General features: G+C 44.7%; 1 protein-coding gene across 2 annotated transcripts in view; it reads right to left on the bottom strand.

The window, feature by feature from the left end:
• LOC147692501 (cytochrome P450 2G1-like) overlaps positions 1 to 24,441 on the bottom strand; it is a 591,635-nt gene that overhangs the window by 388,948 nt on the left and 178,246 nt on the right. For both annotated transcript variants that reach the window (XM_086938711.1, XM_086938712.1), the window contains exons 2-3: positions 10,412 to 10,612; positions 480 to 642 (exon numbers count right to left, since the gene is read on the bottom strand). In XM_086938711.1, coding sequence (XP_086794837.1) covers positions 480 to 642; positions 10,412 to 10,588 — 340 coding nt within the window. In that variant the 5' untranslated portion in view covers positions 10,589 to 10,612. The remainder of the gene's footprint in view (positions 1 to 479; positions 643 to 10,411; positions 10,613 to 24,441) is intronic.

Here is a 24,441-nt window from a genome sequence, read left to right as displayed (position 1 = left end):
CTTTGTGTAAATATATATTATTTGGGGAACCAGCGCTTACATGCCCGTCGTATATATCTGTCGTAGGGAACCGACAGAGACAATCTGGAAGGCTTGATGCATGTGTTCCTTTTAGGAGACATTGGATCTAGTCACTGTTGAAAGATGAGACTTTAATCAGTTAAATGCCACAAGAGAGCTGTACACCTGGTCAGTGAGGCACAGAAAATTTGAAACTGATTTCAGTGCGCTGATTTGTGCATAAGATACCCCACTGATGTCACACCCAGAAGCGAAGTAACAACGTGAGCCATTTGGCTCAAATTGGTGGCGCTCTGGCCCATTCTGGGTTTTCTGTACCAGTCTGAGGACTGGAAGTAGTACTCATACAGTGAGGAATCAGCAGGAAGAAATAATCATCAGAATATGTTTTTAGAAGAAGCCACATTATTGTCATAATACTTCCTTCAGCACAGCTATGACATTTTCATAGCACTTACCGTATCCTCCGATAACTTTTTCCCCAGATTTTATAATATGACGCCCGCTGAACTCTTCTGCATGATTCACCAGTGCATCTTTCACTGTGTCATATCCACAAAGTACCACAACTGGTGCAGACCCCATCCAGACAGTGAACACTGGGCCATACTCCTTACTGAGCTGAGGAAGGAGTAATGCTTAGTTTATTATTGAAGGAAATAACAAAAATGATATTGTTTAATATAGAACAAAGTTAGACAAAACGACTCTCGGAACTCTAGAGTATTTCAAAGTTACAAGTATTTAACCTTGATAAGTTTTTGTACCCATATGGCAAGGATATATTCACTCACAGGTAAACACCCAGAGATAGAGTTTGACAGAATTTCTTAGAACAAAATTATGTCAATTTATTTCATACAAAAGAGGTTATACATGTAAGCTAAAAGTAACAATTATAGCAATTTTAGACAGGATCAAATACACTCAAGATAAATCCCAACATCCATATAGATGGCATAACAATTCTTTGGGAATGATGTGCATCAATCCAAGTGAGCAAATACAGAGACAGCCGACACGTGTTTCTTCACATCCAATTACTGCCTCAAGGCTTTTTACAAAAACGTTGTAGGTCCTGGAATGACTGGTATGTTGATGAACTAGTTGTGCGGATCGCTCAATCGTTCATGTTGGTACTAAGGAATGAACAAAGCCCGTTGTCATTTGTATAAGGGCTGGTACTGGCTGCAAGACAATTCTTTGGGCAGCTCTCTTTAAGAATAATTAAGCTCCATTCCCTAAGTGGTAGTCAAAATTGATTTCCTGAATGGAGGATGGCGTGCATAAACAACAGAATATCGATAGGGGCCTATCATAGCTTGCAAGATTTACTATTCACTTCAACAACACTATATCCTGGAATTTTGACTACCACTTAGGAAATGGATCTTAATTATTCTTAAAGAGAGCTGCCCAAAGAATTGTCTTGCAGCCAGTACCAGCCCTTATACAAATGACAACGGGCTTTGTTCATTCTTTAGTGCCAACATGAATGATTGAGCGATCCGCACGACTAGTTCATCAACATACCGTTCATTCCAGGACCTGCGACGTTTTTGTTAAAAAGCCTTGAGGAAGTCACTAGATGTGAGGAAACAAGTGTCGGCTGTATCTGTATTTGCTCACTTGGATTGATGCACGTCATTCCCAAAGAATTGTTATGCCATCTACAAGGATGTTGGGATTTATCTTGAGTGTATTCGATCCTGTCTAAAATTGCTATAATTGATACTTTTAGCTTATATGTATAACCTCTTTTGTATCAAATAAATTGACGTAATTTTGTTCTAAGGAATTCTGTCAAACTCTATCTCTGGGTGTTTACCTGTGAGTGAATAGATCCTTGCCATATGGGTACAAAAACTTATCAAGGTTAAATACTTATAACTTTGAAATACTCTAGAGTGCCGGGATTCACTTTGTCGCATTTTGGTATACTTGGACCCTTGAGGTCTCAGTGTCTTTTTGCACCCATGGTAGTAGGGTGCTAGAAATCCTGAGGGGCACCTTAACTTATTTAAATGTTTGTTACGACATACAAATCAGAAACTCCATTTGCAAGCCCTGTATATATTTACAATTCTGTGATGCGCGACCTGTTTGTACACTACTGATAGAGCGCGCAGGTCACCCGACTCAGACTACCATACTCACCTGGGCCCATAAACAACATATGATGAGATTTCATCAGGTAACCTGTGCACTTACTCTAATCAGTGATTTATAAATTACATTAGGACCTATACCATTGACTTACCAATCCTCGTCATCTGTACCTAAAGTCCTAAGGGATCAAAGGTGTTAGAATAATAGGTAGTATAATAACATTTGCACTCATGAAATAACCACGACTCGGGAAAAGTTTGAAATTTTTATCTAAAATCATTTAAAATGTCGTAATCCAAGCATTGAATAATAATAAATTCTCAATTAGGAAAATAGCGATTAGAATAAAAATATGTAGAGTTTTATAAAGCAGACTTTACGCTTTTGACAAGAGGGTGGGAAGAGAGAAGGAAACAATACAATGACATACCCACATTTGATATTTACCTAGAATGGTGTAGAGAACTAACCCTGGCCACGGGTCAGTTTAAAGGACAGAACCCCGAAAGTGCACGCACCATAAAGGCAAGCAGGTGCAGATCAGAATCAGGACAAGTAAAGCCAAATTGGATTAGGACAGGACCACACCACCAAGGGCAAAGACCAGCACTCGCAGTTAAAGTTGCCTTGCCTGCGTTACTCCCTCTCTGCAGCTAACAGCCAGAACCCGGAAAGAGTTATCGATGTCTCCGGCAAAGTGCTTCGCCAGCACTTCAGCTCTCAAACCCCGATCTGGGTTTCGAACCTTCTGACAGAGGGCTCCGCCAGCACCTCTGCTCCCGATCGCCTATTGAGTGCGCAGGTCAGCTATTCGGACAAGTCAGACAAATTAACTAACTAAGCCTACCCTAGTTATACTATTTTCCAGGTCAGTTTACCACCCCCTAATGTTGCAAGTGTAAGGATCCCCAATTTTGATTGGACAAAAGAATGAGGAGAGGTCATCACACCATACCAAAATGAAACTTTTCTTGATGATATTAAAATGAACGTTCCCGACCATCAATTTAGTTTCCCACGTATGTTTTATTCTATCCAGCAGTGAATGTATCAATGTCGGTTACAAAGTAGCAGTGGATTCATGCTCCAGATTTCTGTAGGTGTGGACACAGCGCTTGGCTGACCCTCAAACTGTTATAAAGGATTTGCGAGTCTTCATCTGGACATAAGCAATTGGCACACTACATTCCGACCAGGGCCCATCGTTTAGCTCTCGGGCTTACAAAGAAGGCATGGGAGATGTCCGTGAGTGGACACTAGCTGAAGAAGTACATATGAAGCTCACACGTAGAGATGACAAATTACAAGCAGACTTGACAGAATGGTGTGAATCATGTAATACAGGGTTAACGGTGGGGAGCAAGTCCGATAGGAGTGCCTCAGAAACGGGGTAAGGCGGGACGGATGAGGAAAACCAACAAGAAAGTGACAGCCAGTGAGTGTAAATGCCCGGAGGGGGTGTCTTGTGCCTAAATGGCCAACCCAATTCTCAGTTCAGTAATGTAATGTATTATATACAACATTGATTGTGTGCCCCTTCTGTCCGTGTTTTTGCTTCTGATGCTGTAACCCAAGTCAGAACAAGGAAGATAATGCACTGTATGCTTTACTGTTGATGTGTTGCTTTTATTGCAAAACAATAAATACATTTTATAAAAAAACAAAAACAAAAAAAAGAAGCCATGGGAAGTTTGGGTGTGGACTTGCGCTGCTCCTCCCCTTACCATCCAGTGGGAAATTTGGTAGTTGAGAGGAAAACTTGTGACTTAAAGCATTCTGTAACAGCAATGGTAAATGGTTTTAGGCTCGGATGACAGTTGAGTCAATCACCTATATGAGGTCCAGGGGGCACTCAATAATGTGCTAAGAAAATCCCTGGGGGTGGGGGGGGAGTCGTACTCCTTACAAACTCCTCTTTTTTTGTAAGAATGTGGGTCCCAGACCTCAATAATATCAGCGCAGTATCGGCGGAATAACCATTTGACATGAATGAACGTTTGGCTGTTTTACAGGAACTCAATGACCTCTGGGGCGCACAAAGCAACATCCAAGTAAACCGCACCACCACTGGAGAAGTCAAGGTTATACCGGCAAGACCTGCCTCGGTCCAGAAGATTGGGGACCTGGTCAGAGAGAAAATTGTGGACAAGAAAGAATATGGGCCATCTTACAGAGCGCTTGTACCTGTCCTGACTGTCGAAGGTACTAGAACTGTACTACTTCCTCCCCCTGCCGGTCACAGAGACAAAAGGTTTGTCTCTGATGATCTCATCAACCCACACTATGTGGCCGATTCTCAACAGTAGGCCACGTGGACTCCTAGATAGCTGTTGCACGCCTCTTGCTACCGTTCACTAAGTTCAGGTGGAAGCTTTAATAACAGAAGATTCCCCTCTTCAAAGATAAGCTGTAAACAACAATGAATTGAAACTTCTTACTGTTAAACAGCTGCTACTGCACAGTCAACAGGTACAGATATCTCAATTTGAAAAATTGATGACGTCTATGTGACTATGCCACAGATTATGTCATCTTCCAGTTCTACAAAATTTGCTGAGCTGTCAAGAATAGACTGGGTGGCACCAGGCTACTTTCAAAAATATGGCAACTTCTCATCAGATTCAAGTGAACCTGAGCTGCCACCCCCACTCTCCCGTTCAGGCTACGAGTATATACTCTCTATCGTTGGCTGAAAAATACATTGTTGTATCATGGAATCATCTCTGGATTACAATTGGATTACTTTACTGGTCCTCTAGATTGGTTTGGTAACTGTTGTTTTCCTACTTCTGAATAGACACTATCTCCAAGAAAGCTCTGCAGCACAACTTGAGAACTTGGTTCTGAACCCACATGCATCATCGCACCGTGAACTTAGGGACCTGTCTTTGGTGAACATTACAGCAATTCCAGTTCCAGAAGGAATAGTATGGGACAGGGGGTCATGTGATGTATCTGGTCCTACTGAACTTTTACAAATTCTCTATTTGTTTAAAATGTCTTTAAATGATATGATCAACTCTAGTAGTTTGATGATTAGGACATTGAAACTGTGCATAATTTGTTTGCTGATCTAGAGCAATCAGCTGCATTGCCTAATGATGAATTATATGATGGTACATCTAATTTTTTAGACATATTTTGTTATCAACTTTATGGTCACCATTTCTTACACAAACCTAGAATGCTTCGATTGGCTAAAATCCTCAACACTTTCTCAGATGAAGCAACACTTGTTCCGGCTTTCTGATGAAAAGGATCTCAGGGATTTTTTTATTAGGTCCCTGGAACCCACGTCAAAAGTTCTTCTTGTATGGAATATACAATGAGCTGTGGGAAATTCTCAACAAGAAACTGCTGAGAGATTGAGCTACATCAACAGGGTTAATTTAGAAAAGGCTTTGACTGTGGTTGACAACGGTATGACCACATTATCATCCAAAATGCATTCACTGGGCAACATAGTATAGTCTGCAATTGACATTATACAGCACAACATGTTTGTTTTACATCATGGACCAGCACAACATGTTTGTTTTACATCATGGACAATCACAATTACGGTCCATTGTGATACTGAGATGGACGTTGCAAACACTACGTTCTGGCCATCAATAGTGCAAATCTGTTTTCTGCAGAAAGGCAGATAGTAATGGCACAAAGAGATGCAAAATATACCATGTTGCACGTTGAAAAGTTAGACCAATTACCTTTTACTGTGGCTGAGACACAATCCACAAACTAAATAATCCATAGTTACATTCCCCTGCCGGTCACGACTTTCCAATTGCAATATTGTCTCTAATACCAACAGGTAGGCAGATACAAAGCATTAGGGGAAGGTTATGTGCACGAGTACTGGGAATTACCATTCAGGTTTAGATGCAGCAATTGGGACACTGAAGTTTTCCTTACTGGTTCCGACTGTATTTGATGCAGAATGATCAAGGTTGCTGTGGACTGGAACTGGGCATTGCCTATTCATAGTCACTTGTGGTACACAAGTACTGTTTCCACCTGCCCGCACAGTTAGGGAGGCAATGCTATGACCTCCGATTAATGTTCCCAACATACACTTTAATTCTCTGAGCAAGCTGAAAGCCATGCTTTTTCAAAGGGATGTGGCCTTAACTTCTGCCAGAGAGGCGTTTGATCTCCAGGTTGCAGGTCCTTGTCTGAAATACAGACACCTCTCCACACAAACTTCATGCTGCATTTTGGGGAGTTGGTTCACTGTATCTTTAATATGTCTGATACCATGAGAATAGTGCACTTTTTAAATGCATTGGCTCCTGACTGGATAGCACATTTCAGACAATGTTGGGAGTTATACCGTCTTTCATACACTCCGTGTTGGGAATTGTTTTTGGAGGGCTACCGCTTGTCCAGCTACTTGTGGCAGGAATCCTGATTGGACGTCCCAGGTCAACCTGGAATGCAGACATGACTGCTTGTGCTGCAGTACCGTGAGGGCATGGTATACTGCCTTGGCATAAGCAGCTTCGAGAGCTAAATAAGCACTGGTCCTTGTTTTTCAGGCCTGCTTAGCTTTACTGCGTACAACCTGCATTCCACTGCCTGCTTTGCAGCCATGAATGCATATTGGATCTATGCCTAGGATCACAATCGGTTGCCACACTGGGCAATGGCGCATTAAAGGCCCATGGGTATTGTCTCCAGCAAATTCCATTGCTGATAAATGCATTGTTCGAGCCACCCTGGGATGCTTTGGCTCCTAGTAAAATGGCCACCGGCTCTACGATACACTTACAGGATGCAGTCCCTCCCTCAGCGGCTGCTCTGATACCTGGACAGAATCACCTTGCTCCATAAACCTGCTTCGAGGTGCACCTCTGGGAATGTCATCTGTGGTTGTGGGCTACAGCAATGTTGTGCCTACCGCTCTGAACACATAAAAAATTGGCTTTTCTAAGAGGATCAAAATAGCTTTTGCTTTATTTTTCTAGGCACCATGGATTTCTGAGTGCTTGACATTTCAAATAGTATAATGACTTTTAAGGCATTCTATGAATACTTTAAATGGAAGCTTGCTTTTAGATGATTTTAAAAGTGGTTTTAGACTTTTTTGTTCAATTTTATTATGGCGTGTTGGCTTTAGGACATCTTTTATATAGCGACCCTTAGTCTGACGAGTGGGTGTTATGTTAACGGGCTAGGCCCATGTAGTGAAGCTGCTAATTTCTTACATTGTCCTATTATTCACAATAACATTTCTGATGTGAACTTTTGCACATATTTGCATGCACGACAATGCATTTCTCTGAAACAACTTTGTTTACACATCTAGCTTTGCACAACATTATCACGATGCTTCGAACCTCATGTACAAGGCCTCTTTGCGCACATGTACAAATGTTGTTCTATCTTTACCCACGGGCGACAGAGCTATCTACATATCCATAACATCGCTGATCTATGACGTACATCACAAGGCTGCTTTCTATTATAAATAATGAGCATCCCGATAGATTAGTAGAGGCGGCACTTCAGTTGACACCGAGGGTTCCTGCATGCCGAGACTTCACGCAGCTGTCTTACATCTCCATGAGGGGGTGTCCAGTCCGTGACCAAGATGGGCTCTTACATTCTCTCTCGACAGGTAATGGGATTGTATTATCCCATGGGGGGATTCTTGACTTTATACGTATACACACTCTAGGTACACTTATGTAATGTAAATGTAAATTGATACTTGTATAGCGCACTACTCACCCGCAAGGGTCTCAAGGCGCTTGTACGAATACCACTGTGGAACCCGTCCTGGCTTTCCCTGTGAGGCGTCCACTCCTGGGCACCGCCAGGGTGAAGGCCAGGCATCCTTAGCGTTGTGGGGGCCGTTGTGGAGATTAAGCAAGCTATTGCCCAGAGTTGCAGAGTGGGACTCTATGATTAGAATAGGCACCGAGGTGAGAATTATCAGGTCCGTGGAATTCTGAGCCCAAGACCCGCCGAGGCGGGGAATTGAACCCTGGTCCCGGGCTAGACCACTGCATCAGGGTCTGCTGCTCTAACCATTGAGCCACACTTCTCCACTTAGAGTAGGGTTTGCATAGTGTTTGCATAGTGGGAGTACGCCTGATTATTGCCTTGTTTATATGCCTGCACATATATACACTGTTTTAGCACCATGGTAGAACTGTATCTACTATTTAGGCTTTTGGTGCTTGTAATCACTTTCATATGGTTCTGTCTACTGATTATGTTTACCCATAGCCGGGTCTGGAGGCGTAGTGGACTAATGCATCCAATGCAGGGGCCTGTCTCCGACCTCATGGTCACAGGTTCCAATCCCGGCGGGTCCACTCAGCCTTTCATCCATCTGAGGTTGATAAAATGAGTACCATTGAGTTGGGTAACAATAAACATATTTTATTCAGTGCCTTGAGACCCATGGGTGATAAGTGCGCTTTACAAATACACATGTTATGTTATGTCACATGTATTCTCAACGAGAATAACTTTGGTTCAATAAATATATTGAAAACTTCCTACTTTGTATCCTCTATACTTCTCTGAGCATGAGTGACTGAGCAAAAGGTTTTGATCTGTTTCCACGATCCCTGAGGGGTCAGGGTTGTCAGAAATGATTCGCTTCATGGTAAGGTTAGAAGGGCTTATTGTGGCATAGTGAGCTAGCTGGTCTCTAGGTCAACATTTACTGCTGGGGTGCCCGGAATCAGTCTAGGCACCCGAGCCAAAGTTTATGTGGTCCAACAAGCGTGCAGGTCCTACAGATTTGTAGGAACTACACAACAACATGACATCAGCAGCAGAATCTGGTTGAAGACTATAGATATGAGTATTTGCACCTAGCAAAGCAGGAGTGGCATGGAGTGATGTTATACTTTGAAAGGCCTGGATCAAGGACAAAGCATGACTGCAGTGGTCTGTAAAATGAACGAAAATTATTTAAGCAAAATAGACTGCTCACTAGAAGCAAACTCGGGGAGTGTCTGAGACTAAGCAAGCAGAAAGGTGAAATACTAATGAGCTTTGAATTACTTCCATGTCAATCAATATAGAAAGTGTAGCTCATGGCTCAAAATTGATGTCTCATATTTTCTGAGCTGTGCGTGCCTTTAAGTGGTCCCAATGTTGCCTCATTGGGTGATGTTTCAAGGATTTTGGTTTCCCAAGAGAAATTAGCTGATGATTACATAGCGATGCCCTGCATGTACAACCTGAAACAACGTAACAACAAACCTCTTCTGAGAGAAAATAACATTAAACCTTCTAAAGAGAAAGTAATACCTCAGCCCCTGGAGAAAAAGCATCTCCACCAGATCCCTGTTCATTATGTTAATGAAGCTGTTGTGAATCGTTCACTTTCTGGTAATGCACAGCAGGGCCGGCTTTAGCACTGGTGGCGCCCAGTGCGACAATGTTTTTTGGCACCCCAACGACCAACTCCACCACAGATTCCCTCCCCAGCACCCTTTAACAGTCTTCATAACCACTCTCTCTCAGAGGCATTTAATACATTCTATAGCGTCACACATAAACGTGAAGGGTGTCAGAGCATTTTACATAACACACACATTACACAGAGACTATCAATCATAGGTGTGTAAATCAGTGTATAGGAAATGTACATAAAACAGAGAACAACAAGGGGTGGATTCACATATTATCTATACAGGTAGGCAGTATAGTTGAACAGTACTTGGTCTGGAGAAGCACAAACTCTGAATTTAAAATGTAACACAATGGATTGGGGCTCTCTTCAATAACAAGAACTGATTTGTATCCAAATGAATTATTTTTGCAACATTAGAATAAAGATAGTCTGATGAAAAAATCCAAACGCTCTAATCTATACTTTGAAGTCTGCACGCAGTTCTTTGACACCTAATAGCTCACTGTAAACTGCAACTAACAAAAGGAAGTCACTGACAAAAGCAGTAATTCACTGAATGTTTACATTGCATTCACTTTGTGATCTGCATGGTACATGTTCTTTGCAACAGGCTATTAACCCTCTGCTCTACCTTACCATGGATCAAAACTTCCAGGAGTCAAAACTTCTACTAGACAAATCTCCGATCTCGCCTGGAAGAACATTATTCACCGGAGTTTTCATGACATATTAATTGTTGCCTGAAAATTGCTGGAGGCCAGGAACGCGGCAGCAGGTGCTTTTCTGAACAATATAAACTAGCAAACAGCACGCCCATGCAAGGTCAGCACCCCGTGCGGTTGCACCGACCGCACTGCCCTAGGGCCGGCCATGATGCACAGAAAAGTTCAGTCAGTCTCTTACCTTTATGTATGTTTCGTACAACAGGTGAGGTTTAATTTTCCTCAGTGTGCCCAAGAGAGGTAGAGGGGTGGGTCCGGGTGGCAGTCGCTGTCTCTTCTGATGGGTTTTCCAGGAAGTGAGAAGAAGCCACCCCAAAAAGATGCAGAAACACAAGGCCACCGTGGAGGCTAAATCCATTGTTTACTTTGTGTGTTATGGCACCTGTAAGAGATGAATGAACAAGAGGATTACAGTAGCACCCCAATGTCTTTATCCCTTGCAAATACCATAACACCATCCAACATTTCTTTACTCCTCTCACAGTGTGCCAACACACGCCATCCTCACATCAAGTGCTATCTAAAATTGCACCGAAAGCGTGTACTCTGAAAGTCTGAAAAAAACATTGATTTTCCAGACCAATATGCAGAATCCTTTAATTCAGTGTATTTCAGTAAAATTACAAGATGCCCAAAGTATAGGGTAGGACCAGGGAATGAATAGTATGCTTATCATCCTTAATTAGCTTGTCATATGTTTTTTTTAAACCAGGCAAACAAAAAAAGAAAACAGTTGCATACTCTACAATCATACATTAAATCATCCAAGAAAAAGAATGATATAAAACCAAAATCTGGTTTACACACTTCACATATTCATCTACCTAAAAGAGTAACGTTGAACTTGTAATGGAGTGAAGCTACATGAATCCTCTAGCTTTGCTTTACTTCTGCCACCAGTAAACATTAAAAACAAACTAGCTACCTTCGCAAAGAAATATGGCGAAAAAGTTGAACTATAAAAAGACATTTAATCTCAGGCCATTACTTATCCAGGGCTAATCAATCCAGCTTCTCCCCTTTTTTGCACCTGAGAGCAGAAGTTAAGTTGTGTTGTTTATTGCTATAGAATGTAGTTTATTTATTGATAAAGTGTGAAAAAGAGCAAACAGACACAGGGCCTGGGTGGTTCAGATACACTGGGGCAAAGCATATGACTTCAATCTGGAGTCTGCACAGATTGCACTATTTATCATCACCATAGAAGAACAGAGTTGAAGAAATCTTGATTCTCCCGGTTCCCCTGGCAGATACAGTTGTACTTATGGGAGGCACAGGGGAGAATCCCTGTATCCAGCCCAACTGTACCTCTTTTTAGGTCGAGCCTAGATTCAGCGTGCAAGCGCTGCTCTGGTGAAGATCCGCTGTAATTTAGTACATGAGGGAAGCCCCCCCCACTGCCCGCCCATCTTTTTCATTGGCTTGTGTCTTGGTCCTTCGTAAATGCTGCCTTTGGATTCGTTTATAGGCTTGTTAGACCCTCCTTATTACAGCCATGTCATCATTTGTAGCCTCTCATGCCTACTGGCCCCTTTACTTCGAGTGTAACACAGTACATGTTATTAAAACTGTGAGCATTATTTTCTTTAATGAGGTTCTCCTACTGCCTTCCCTACTCCCCCCTCCCTCCCATTGTCCGTGCCTTCTCACCCCTCCCCCGCCGGCACTCCTGTTGTCCGTGCCTTTTCCTCCCCTCCCCAGCCCGCACTCCCGTTGTCTGTGCCTTCTTCCCCTCTCCCTCCCATTGTCCGTGCACTGAATTTGCTATGAATGTTTCCAAAACGTAGCCCACTGACACACATCAAGCAAGGTTTCATGATGGGTCACAGTCCGCAGACATGATGGGGTGCTTTTTTAGGGTGTACCGGGGATATTTGTGGTCCCACTCCAACCCTGAGTGGAAGTGTGCTGGAAACTGGGTGCAAGGGAGTGGGTGGGGCCAGCAGTGACTGTCCCCGCAGGAGGTCCTAAGCCTGTACAGGTATGTGCCAGCACACCGTGTACCTGATACTTGAGCCCTCCCACTGCAGGGGGGCTGGCAGGTTTATAGAGGTCTTTCAGGCACACACCTCCTCAGCATGAACCAGGCATATTCGCAAGTGAAAAACACAGGACGCAAGGATGACATTTCAAGAGGGGCTTTGCGTGAGAGCAGCGCAGCTTTTTCACTTTCACTTTCAAATGCTCGGATCAGCTGATGTCCAAGAGTCCGCAGATACTCTCCTTTTTCTTCTAGTTGTGTACAGCACCCACAGGGGGAAATAGTGGGACAACACTCAACAGGCAGGCACAATGCACAAATACCTGCACAACTGCTCCCACAGCAAAGACAGACATCAGGTATCGGCCGGTATCGCCCCCCCCCGATTGGTATGGTGGGGCACCGGCCCCCCTCCCCCTCGCCTACAATCCATGGTGGGGCACGCCCCGCCACGTCATCGTGACGTGGTGAGCGCGCCTCACCATCGATTGGTGAAAAGGCTCCAAGGTGATCAGGAAGCGATAAAGGGAGAACTGGGGGTCAGGCCAGTTAGAAATGGTCTGACTTCACTGGGGTTTAAAAAGACCGGGGAGCGTCGGAGGCGTTCTTTTGGTCCCGCACTCCCAGGCCTGCCCTACCTCAGCCTTTTAGGAGGCTGTCATCTTTTTCTTTTCTTTGTTTTCCAGGTGCGGAGAGTGTCGAGAATCGCGCTGAGATTTCCTTTTTTGTCTTTCTGCAGGTTGGTTCAGCGGTCTGGTGAGCGTGTGGCAAGAGGAGAAGAGTGACGGCGCCCGGAGACCGAATCCTTGGTTGCGGTATGCTGCGAGGGAGTTTGTCGTGTTCCACCGTGCAGCGTGAGTGGGGCGGTGCGGCGCACCCCTGGGGCCACCGGTAACGGGCGCAACGAAGAGTTACGGTAAGGAGCGCTTGTACGGCAGCACCCCTGTGGTGCTCCCTTGGGGTAGACTGGTTTGGATTTAAGCGCCTTGAACTGCGTCCTGCCGAGGTAAGCGCTACCTCTCACGTGCTCTGATCGCGGATGCACAGTTTAAGTTTCAGGTCGGGGGAGCTAGCGAGAGACGGCACAGCCTTTAACGACTGGTAATCGAGAGCAGTAGTCGTGTCGGTGTCTTGGGTTTACCGACATAGTGCGGTGTGTGGCGCATGTGGGCTCATGTACTGGACATAGAAGTTGTACTAAAAGCGGGCCTTCCGTAGTGCTAGACACCTGCTGGAGCTGGCTCGGGGGGATTGATTTAATTTTGCGAATCTGGGAGTAGGAGGCCACACGGTCTGGAGGATTTTTTGGGGGCATATCAGGGCAACATCCCAATAAGATAATAGTTTGTGTATACAAAGGAAGGTCGCCTCCAAATCCTGTATTTTTGGGCAAAATCACTTAATCTCTCCGTGCCTTGAACGCTTGTGTATTGTTACTGGTGCGCATGTAAAGTGCTCTGATACCCTTTGGTCAGGGGAGCTAGCGAGAGACGGGACAGCCTTTAACGACTGGTAATCGAGAGCAGTAGTCGTGTCGGTGTCTTGGGTTTACCGACATAGTGCGGTGTGTGGCGCATGTGGGCTCATGTACCGGACATAGAAGTTGTACTAAAAGCGGGCCTTTCGTAGTGCTAGACACCTGCTGGAGCTGGCTCGGGGGATTGATTTAATTTTGCGAATCTGGGAGTAGGAGGCCACACGGTCTGGGGGATTTTTTGGGGGCATATCAGGGCAACATCCCAATAAGATAATAGTTTGTGTATACAAAGGAAGGTCGCCTCCAAATCCTGTATTTTTGGGCAAAATCACTTAATCTCTCTGTGCCTTGAACACTTGTGTATTGTTACTGGTGCGCATGTAAAGTGCTCTGATACCCTTGGGTCGGGTTTTTGCCATATAAATATGCATACTTTCTAGCTTTAAAATTGTAGTGGTGTTAAGTGGGATTACTTAGCAAGGTAAAGGTGTGTGGTGCCCAGGAATTGATTCGGTGAATACCACAACTGCAGGATTTGGATAAAGTTATATTGCTTGTGTGTCCACAACATATGCCAATCTTTTTTTATACATCGTAGGAGTACATAAGGGGTGCTTTGCATACTAGGACAAGGAGCGAGGCAGTGGACATCGCTTGAAGGGGACACAGGCAGGCCTGCACTTCACTGCTTCTGAGGGCCGTCAACTAGAGTTTGCTCGCCTAACACCCAGGCTAGCTGGTGTGGCGTGGTCCCAGTTGCGTGGTGCTTACGGCCAGTCTGTGTACCCCCAACTTGCGCAGGTAAGGGCCTGGATAGGTCCCCTTGTAGGTGGTAAATAACATTGTGCTCGCAGTGTAATTGCGGATCAGGGTGTGAGTCACCTGATAATTGTTGGCTTACATAAGATGGCCAGTAAACGTAGCGCAAAGCGTTCCCGCATGGAACATATGCTGGAAGGGATGATGCGTAGTATGGTAACAATGAATAGGAGATGGGGAAAGGTGGAATAAATAGGGAAGAGCGTTGCGGATCTCAGGCAGAGGTTGGATGAAAAGACTGGGCCAGCAGGCAGGCCCAAGCGAACGATAGTGCCCCTGCAACCCAGGGGGGAATTGGGCCCACTCCCCAAGCGGGCTAGAGCTAGGAAGGGGAAGGCTCAAGATCCAAAGCAACCTTTGGGGGAAGGTCCTTCGGGGGAGGGTCCCACAGGAGCCTAGTGCCACCAGTGATCCCTATACCTATTCCTCAGACTCCGGCAAGTATACCTGTGATCCCAGCGCCTGCCACGCCGGTGCCGACACCAATTTCAGTGCCTCCAACCACAATCCCGCTGGTTCCAGGTCTAATCCTGGTGGTGCCCACACCTAGCCCCATACCATCCCCGGGGGTTCCTGTCCCAAAAACAGTGGTCCCCCTCCCGGGGTTAACGCCAGCGCCAGTTAATCAGGTTCCACCGGAGCTGGCAGTGCAGATAGAGGCAGTTCTCCCTTGGTTAGGAAAGGGGGGAATGTTAACGTCTTCAGTGGGCGCAAATGAAGTAGAAGAGGACCCATTAGCAGAGGCGCAGAAGATGGTGGCGAAGATTGTAGCTGCTCCAAGCGCGGTGCCAGGCCCAGGGCCAAGTACTCCTATTGAAGCCCAATCAGCGCACCAGGAGAGTGGAGCTGATAAAGACAAGATGGCGGCGCCAGCGGGAGCTGGGGAAATAGGTAAGGAGGTGCCACTACCATTGCCTGGAGCTGGTGTATGACCCTCTAGGAGGGAGCATTTAGCAAGGCACGTAACACAGGAGGTGAAAGAATTGATATGGTCAGGTGCTTATGTCAATATGTTTTCTCTGCTAGTAGACAATAGGGAAATGGAGTATGCCAGGAAGCAGAAGGATTGGATGCTTCCTAGCGAATGGCGGGTTAAAATGTCCAGATTCAAGGTGGAAAAGACCCTGAACAATTGGATTAGGGCATTCTCAGTATTTATGGCCATAATAGCTGAACGTTTACCTAATTTGCAAGCAGAAAAGGTGTGTTAACAGAGCAGGGTCACTATGACTCATGATAAATATGGGGGTGAGGTTGGAAAGACTATGACATGAATTTTAGGAAGGCCAAGGAATTTGACCCTTCACTCACCTGGGTTCGGGTGGACTCAATCTCATGGTTTGAGCTAAGGGTGGGCGTAAAATCCGTTTTGCGGGCGAATTTGTGGATTTTCAGCGATTTCGCGATCCGCGAATCTCGCGAAATCGCGGTAAAATCCGCGAATCAGCGGGGACGAATTTTCAGCCAAGCAAGGGTTACAGCAGCAGGTGCAAAAGTTGAACCTAATTTCTTTGTAACCTTTTACAAAAGGGTTACAAACAAATTAACTTCAACTTGGGCACCTGCTGCTAATTGCTTCCTGGCGCCTCGTTGCCTACTTGCAACTATTCTCTGACCCTGCTCTGACCCTTGAAGCAAGGTCAGAGAATAGTTACAAGTAGGCAACGAGGCACCTGTCCAAGGAATTAAACCTCATCAGGAAGCACTTACAGATATAAAAAACAGGAAGAAGGGAGAGGATGGCAAATACACCCATTTTGAGTTGTCAGGAGGGGTTAAACTGAAAGAGACCTTTACAGCACAATTTTCATATGCATTTTGCTAAAAATAAAAAGCTGTATGTTCTGTAGGGGCAACTCAGGAATCTGGCCCTTCAGAGATCCTGCCTCTCTTTCTTTCTCTCGTTCTCTCTCTCCCTCTTTTTCCCCTCTCTTTCTCTCTATCTATCTATCTATCTATCTATCTATCTATCTATCTATCTATCTATCTATCTATCTATCTCTCTCTCCCTCTCCCATAAACGACTGCATGGGTAACTTCGCTATGCAAGCGGCTCGGGAAGACGCAAAAATCCCCGCGAACACGCAAAAAACCCAGCAAACACGCAAAAAACCCGCGAACACGCAAAAAAACAAAAACCCGCAAATTCGCACAAATTCGCGAATTTTGCGGATCGCGAATTCGCAAAATTCGCCCATGCTTAGTTTGAGCAGTTTGCCTGGCTGCCCAGGGCAGCCAGGCAATGCGGTCCAAAATTGGAACAAGGGTCACACTTCCCAAGCACCTCAGCCGTTTTGGCCACTGCAAGCGGGGGGCACGACCCCGGGTTAAGGGAACGGGGGTGGGCGAAAAGGAGTGTGCTGGGATTTTAATAGACGGACATGCACCAGGGCCCAAGGTACGTGTAAATTCAAACATGCATGTTCCATTTGTAATCACCCCTCTCACCCAGAAACAAAATGCCTTAAGAAAGGGAACTCATTTTCAGGAAATAGAGGGAGGAAGAAACAGGAATAAAGAGAAGGAAAGAACGGTAACACATTCCCCCATTGACGTTCTGCGATGACTCCTTGGTAACGGGTAAAATCAGTATCACTAATGGTGTAAGGCAGGGATGCATTTTAGCTCCCCTGCTTTTTACACTATACATAAATGACTTGGGTGGCGTTTTAGGAGCAGCATGTAAGGACATCCCGAGGGCAGGGAAGTTCTTATTGCCCGCATTATTATATGCGGACGACGCTGCTCTCCTAGCCAGAACTGCAGTAGGTCTCCAATGTCTGTTAAATTCATTTTATGATTTTATGATAAATCTTGATTTAAGTGTCAATTATGGTAAATCTCATGTTATGGTGGTGGGCCAGAAAGGCAAGGCCCAGAAAAATGTAATGGCACTGCAATGCAATGGGCACAAGTTGACAAGAGTCTCCAGATTTCCTTATTTGGGGGTTGTATTTGATGATTGTTCCACATGGCACCCCCAACTGTTGGAGAAAAAAAATGCCCTGGCACGTTCTATTTCTGCAGTGCTGGGCTTTTCGCGTAAATTAGGGGTGAAACCCCTGGAGGCAGTATTAAAGGGATATGCTGCTAAGTGTTTTGCTATTGCCATGTATGGCGCAGACCTGTGGGGTTTTAGGCCAGTTAAAATGCTTCAGGCAACGGAAGATAACTTCCTTAAAATGATTCTCTCCCTGCCAAGATCCACGGCCAGCTTCATAGTACATCAGGAATGCGGCGTGGATTATCTGGAAGATCGAATCGCTATGGCCCCCCTACTAAAATGGACTTCAGTCTGGCTTAATCTGGAACTGGAAGTGAACCACGAAATCTTTAAGGACTGCCTTACTCTAGATCATTGGGACAAGATCCCTTGGTTGAAATATGTACAACAACTATGTATAAAGTTAGGCCAGCCTGAACTGTTTAACAAACCATCTAATTTAGTGAAAGGTGATTTGAAGTGGGTCAAAAATACTTTTTTGTTGAACCGAGGGATGGATAGAGAAGGATTGGAGCTGTTAAAGCCATCTGTCAGGACTCATCAATTGATTGTATCCTCTGGACATGATCTGGAACTTTACCTAAAGGTTGTTAACAACTCAAATCATAGATACCTTTTAACCAAGTTCCGATTAGACAAAATTCACCTGCTGATTTCTGGCCGTCCTGGTTGGACTAAGCCCCTTGATCTAGATTTGTGTAAATGTGATGGCTGTTCGATCATGGATACTGTTCACTTTCTGTTTTTCTGCTTTTATTTTAAAGATATTAGGAAAAAGTTTATCATACCCCTTTTAAAGGGGAAAGGGTTTAGGCAAGTTAAGCCAGCCTTATTGTATCTTCAATTACTATCAGATATATGGGAAATTTGCAATGTAGCTAGATTTTTAACCATAGCGGTGGGACTCAGTAAAAAGATCAATTGGTCCTAGATGAATTACTGTAAATATTAATTCCTGTTACTTGAATCAAGTCTTAAATTACATTTTCTCATGCTCTTTTTTTAACCATAGAATGTTGTAGATATTGCCGTTTTTAAATTTTGACATCATGTTTCAGCATTTTTTAAATTGGGTATTCCCTTCTTTCTTATATTGTATTTTTATGTCATTATGCTGCCTGGTGTCTTGTGGACCTTTTTGTGTGTTTTTGTACTTTTGTGGTTTTTGAAATTGAACCAAATAAAGTATTTCTTGACTTGACTTGACTCCTTGGTTAAATAGGTACCCAGACCATGCCACTGCTAGGATGTTACAGGAAGGTTTTTTGTATGGCTTCAGGATTCTGGCAGGGGGCTCTGCAGGGACTACATAATGTAAAAAGTGTTCTAACAGCCAATATAGGTTTCCTGGAACTCTTTCCCATTTGGGTGGCTCTGACCATTTGGCCTCATCAGCTGCATAACCAATCTGTGATCTTCTGGTCAGACAATATGACAGTGGTAGAATGCATCCATCAACAAGCTGCTCGGTGTAAAATGATCCTCCACTTGTTGAAAGAGATAGTGCTGTTGTTCATTAAACTGAACATACAGTTTAAGGCTAAACACGTCCCGGGTGTGCTAAATAATGCAGCTGATGCACTCTCTCGCTTCAAGATGCAGGTTTTCAGGGAACACTTACGATCTGCGGAGGCGACACCAACACACTTCCCGGAAACACTCTGGCAGATTGGTGCCTCCAACTACAGAACCTCGTGGCAGCTAGTCTAGCGCCCAGGACCAGGAAAGCTTACGAAGGGGCGTTCTGTTCTTACTCCACTTTTTTGGGACAGGATTGGGTGGATAGCTTGCATAAGTCAGGGGCATTCCTCCAGTATCTAGATGCTTTGAATGAAGAGGGGCGCTCTGCGGCGACAGCTAGGCGTCATGTAGCAGCAGTTTGTTTCTTTGCACAGATCAAGGACACCAGGTACCCCATGAATAGTTTCATTATGAGGAAGGCTCTAAAAGGATGGCGGCGCCTCCAGGGGCCCACCCCAGACACAAGGCATCCCATAGGTTTAGAGCAGCTGCCATCACTGTTAACTGCCCTGGATGGCATTTGTAGCTCACCAGGAGAAGCTTTATTGTTCAGAGCTGCCTTTACACTAGCTTTCTATGGGGCATTTAGAGTAGGGGAACTAGTGGCGCACAACAAACAGGATGTGCTAGGTGGGCTTCAGCTGGAGCACACAAAGATGCAGGGCAGCACACTGCTAATAAGCATTAAAAAATCTAAAAATGACCAAAGAGCCCATGGTGAAGGGTTCGTAAATCATCGGGCGCAAGTCAACCCATGCTGCCCAGTGATGCACCTAGACGCCTTCCTCCAACAGAGGAATAGTACAGCAGGGGGGACACTACTAATGCATGCTGACGGTATCCCGCTCACCAAGTTCCAATTTGAAAGGGTATTGGCCATGGCTATCGATGGGACTGGTTTGGATCCAAAAGACTTTGGAATACATTAATTCCGGATAGGGGCTGCCACTGAGGCAACAGCTAGAGGTTTGCACAGCAACAGTGTAAAAAGAATTGGAAGATGGGCTTCTAATTGTTGCAAGCGCTATGTGCGGTTGCACATGTTGTGAAAGTGTCAAGACAACTGTAGACTGATGCTTGTCCTCTTTGTTTGCTTATATTTCAGTTTCTCGAACCTGTCATGCAGGAGGGAAACTGCGGTCAGCACATCAACAGCAAGATTCTTCACAATGGCGGCCACATCCACAGGACAAAAGAGCACAAGCTGCATGGATTATTGGTCATTCGTATGTACGGCTCGTGAAATCTGTTTTTCTTGCAGGTAACTACAGACAGAGAGCTGAGCAGGATGGTTTCAAGTTATCTTTCCATAGTAAAGGGGGTCTCTGCCTCAGTCAGTTTAGGGGGTTTGTTACAGATCTGTTGAACAGACACAGTCCGCCGCCCACAGTCGTGATCTTGCATTTGGGCGGGAACGATCTGGTAAATTTGAGGAGAAGGGTCTTGATCGAGGAGATAATCTCCGAGGTAGGCTGGTTAGCTAAGACATGCCAGGGCTGCACCATAGTTTGGTCCCAGATGATACCCAGATTCAAATGGAGGGGAGGAGATTTTGTAAAAGCGTTGAATCACTCGGTAAAGAGGATCAACAATAAAATTGAGAAAATGTTTAGGTCATCTCAGCTGCAAAACATAGCGCATGGGTGTATCAGGGGGGAACCGTGCTTCTTAAAAGACAGGGTCCATCTGACTAGAGGAGGCAATGAGATCTTTTTAGAGAACATTGTGGCTTGGCTAGGGGGTGTTAAGGTAGGGCATGACCTTTCAGTGTAGGAGGATAGGAGGGGGCCAGATAGTTGGGCAACTACGCTGGCCTGTGGCGGTAAGGTCATGATTGGTGAGCAGTCAATTTAAAGTCCTTAGGGGGCGGTGATATTCTTGAATGGGGTCGCCCAGGGGGAGGGACAAGTGGTCTCCCCTAGAACTACAGCGGCTGTACATCCGGTTGGCTGGATGGGTACGGGGAGGGGGGAGTCACGCTTTCTTTAGGCTGGTTAGCCACCCCGCAAGGGCACAATGACATCACTAAACAGCGCAGAGTGCAAGGGTCCCCCATTTGTTAATGGGGTTCATGGAGTGTAAGGGGGTAACGGGGGGGTACCCTCTCGGTAAATGGGCCCTCTGCGCATGCGCACTCCTACGGGAGGGCGTAGCTGATTGATAAGGATCTGACACCAGTTAGCGACCTTGCCTTAGGCCCAATAGGATTCGCAGAAAATCATTAATGTGTGATTATGATTCTGATATTATTTTCGGATACTTTGTATTAGAAGTACGTTAAGGTTAGCCATCTGATATCTGTGTACATGAATTGTAATCTAATGTCAAGTACATTTTTCTGCGTAATATAATTGTGTAAATATTGTTTATTTCAATTTTATTTGATTTGTATGTTTTTAATAAATACGGCCGGGGGGTTGACGACCACCCGCCTCCAAAGAAATCCCCTTGTCATGTCCAATTTTAATAAATGTTGGTTTACACAAGGCGGGGGAGGGGGATGTGCGGTAGTCCCTGGCCATACCGCAGCAGCACCACTCAGCCTACAGTGACTACTGGTGTTGTGTATAAAATGAACTACTAAATGTTCCTTTTCTAAATAGTTGCATCTTAAAAGTTCTATTACACTCTGTTTTCAGCATGTGGGTTGAATTATTCTGTTTTGTGCTTGGCACCAGTGACACAGAAACGTGTATCTATCTGACTTGCAGACAGCATCTCCTTACTTCTTGTCATTCTTGGCGCTTGGTTAAGAGTTAGGGAAGGGGAGCTGTACACCTGTTTCTGATTGTGGCTGCACTATTTTGTCACTGAATTGTTTACATTCTGTTTTACTGTCTATAGTCCTGTTTACCCGCACCTACTTGTGTATCTCCGTGAATGCTCAGGCTCACAACACTCATAGGACTCAAAGGAATTCAGCCTCCCCGTTATGTGTGTCAGCCCGGGCTGAGACAGCTTCCCGGGCACACACACAGACAGTTTTCAAGCTTATCGCAGCCGCACCCTAGTACTTCACAGGTTTTTAAAAGACCATTTACGTGTTAACGAGGCTTTGTTGTTTTTTCACCCCTTCATCGCCACTCTGCCTATTGTTGGAGGAGTAAGCCCCCCCCCCCCCGAAATTTTTAGTAGGCCTCTCCACCTAAATATGGCTCTAGTTGCACCTCTGCGCATGCTTGTGTTGCTGTATTCACACACATGCTTCTCATTTACCGTAGTGCTGTTCTGCACACACCCTTGTGTTTTTGTACACACACACGCATGCACATACTCCCGCGGGTGGAAGAGGACACGTTTGTTTTTCTGCACCATTTTTTCCCCACACACTTGTGCTACAGTGCTTACAGTAGTGTGTACAGATGTGCGATTGACTCTGTAGACAGATTTTGATTCCTGTACACAAATACATCAGTTTCACTTCTATCATCTTAGACTTGCTGTTACGTATAGGGCTATTTATTTACACACAAACCAAACCACACACACTGATCCCCACCAACGCCGGCGTTTCTGTTTTCTTGTGCACTTTATTCTTTCTATAACTATGCTTGGATTGTTGTGCACACAAATGTTTTGGGCCGTTTTGTGGCTGTTTGTCAGCCTGTTTTACAGCCTCCTGGGTCCAGTTTTCTGTTGATTTACCTGTTAGTAAGACAAACATTGTCTGCAGCAAGCTCAAAGCCATTCAGTCTTCCATACATTGCAAAACACTTGTACAGTTTCTATATGAGTTCACACCTGCGAACTGCCTCAATTTGAAAACGTTGGCCATTTTTAAGGTATTTAAGACCCCCATGGGGTCCATTCTTATTTTGGTGGGCAGGCATAATATTCTCTGCCCCAGCCCGACGACCCTGGTGCACACACTTGTGTTTCAACAAACGTAGAAGTCTTTCTGTAAGCATGTATTGGAACATGCAATTTGTGTTTCCTTTTTTTTTTTGCGTACACCTTCATGTATTTTATACTAAGCATTGTATTTAAGTATACATTAGTGCCTGTCATTAGATATTTACCAATGAATACAGAAGTGAGTGTACAGTGATGCGATTGGTCTACTGTGCATTCGGTCATGGCTGATGCTAACTGCAAACCGATGTTAGGGAAATTCGACAGTCCAAAGTCACATTTTACAGTGAAATATAAACATTTTATTTATTTTTAGTTAGGCAATTTGCTTTACAATATGGCAGACCTGTTTAAGCAATGGAATCTGTGGACCTCTTAAATATTATATATTTAATTATAGGGACCCCAAAAGTGTATTGGTGAATAGAAAGGCATATCACTGTGCAAGTGTGTCAGCAATGCACATCTGGGGCTTTCCTCGGGCATAAACTACCTCTCTGAAGTGGGAAACATCCTTTACATCGCGGTGATTACATCGCGATGCAATTAAAACGCTGCCATTACAACGCAAGCGTTACATCGACTTGCACTGGATGGCACTATAACCTAAGGAATAGTAAGATTTACTATTCCAACACCTTCCCTACTGAACGTAGACTGGTGTTGGAAAAGTAAATCTTACTACTCCTAAGTCCAGCGCCCTCCAGCGCAAGTTGTTGTAACGACTTGCGTTGTAAAAACTGCAATGTTACGTACCGCGATCATTTTGATCGCGTTGTAACATCACATATTCCTCTGAAGTACATATCCACTGGCCTTATAGCTTACCTTTCAGCTGAAAAGAAACGTCTGTAAATGTGAAACTTAAACTAAACTGCAAATACATAAGGAGTCGTACAAGTGCTTCGTAAACAATACAACAAACAATAGTTGCAGGCGAAAAGATAACAAATCCTGACACAGAGGGAGTATCACACACAGAACTCCTCCCACGTGACACAGAAGCTTTCAAATGGAAAAAAGGGATGTTTTGGGGCTTTTTCACCTAGTGCTGGCTGCGCTATGGTAAGTCAATAGGCAGTCCTGAGCAGTCAAGCCAGCAGGAAAACTCCTGCTTTTCCCTTTAAATCATACCACCCCAGTGCCTGGTTACCCTCAGGGTGACAAGCAGCGCTCTACAAATCCACCTACATTATATCAAATTACACCAAAGGGTAGACCGGAACTCATGCAGCAGCCAGGTACCGGTAACTATGGGTCCTTCTACAACAGGTGTCTCCAGCCTTTTCTGTTATGAGCTACTTATATTCTCTGAATATTACCCTGATCACCTGTTCTTACTATTGGTATTACTACTGTAATAGTGAGCATAGCAGAAAAGATTACATCAGCAACTACCCACATGCAAGATTACCAGCAGAGATCACCTCAGGGCCACAGACAGAGTTGCCACCAGTAGTGTAAAAAACAGGTGTTATCATTTTTAGAATACCTCTATATGGGTAATGCATAAGAGCCATGGCTGTAATTTCCCTGGTACCAAGGTCCTAAGTCTCT

This window comes from Lissotriton vulgaris, chromosome 9, assembly GCF_964263255.1.
Source record: "Lissotriton vulgaris chromosome 9, aLisVul1.2, whole genome shotgun sequence".
In the NCBI taxonomy this organism is placed as follows: domain Eukaryota; kingdom Metazoa; phylum Chordata; class Amphibia; order Caudata; family Salamandridae; genus Lissotriton; species Lissotriton vulgaris.
The sequence above is the reverse complement of the archived record's forward strand: the minus strand, read 5'-3'. Positions and strand labels throughout refer to the sequence as shown.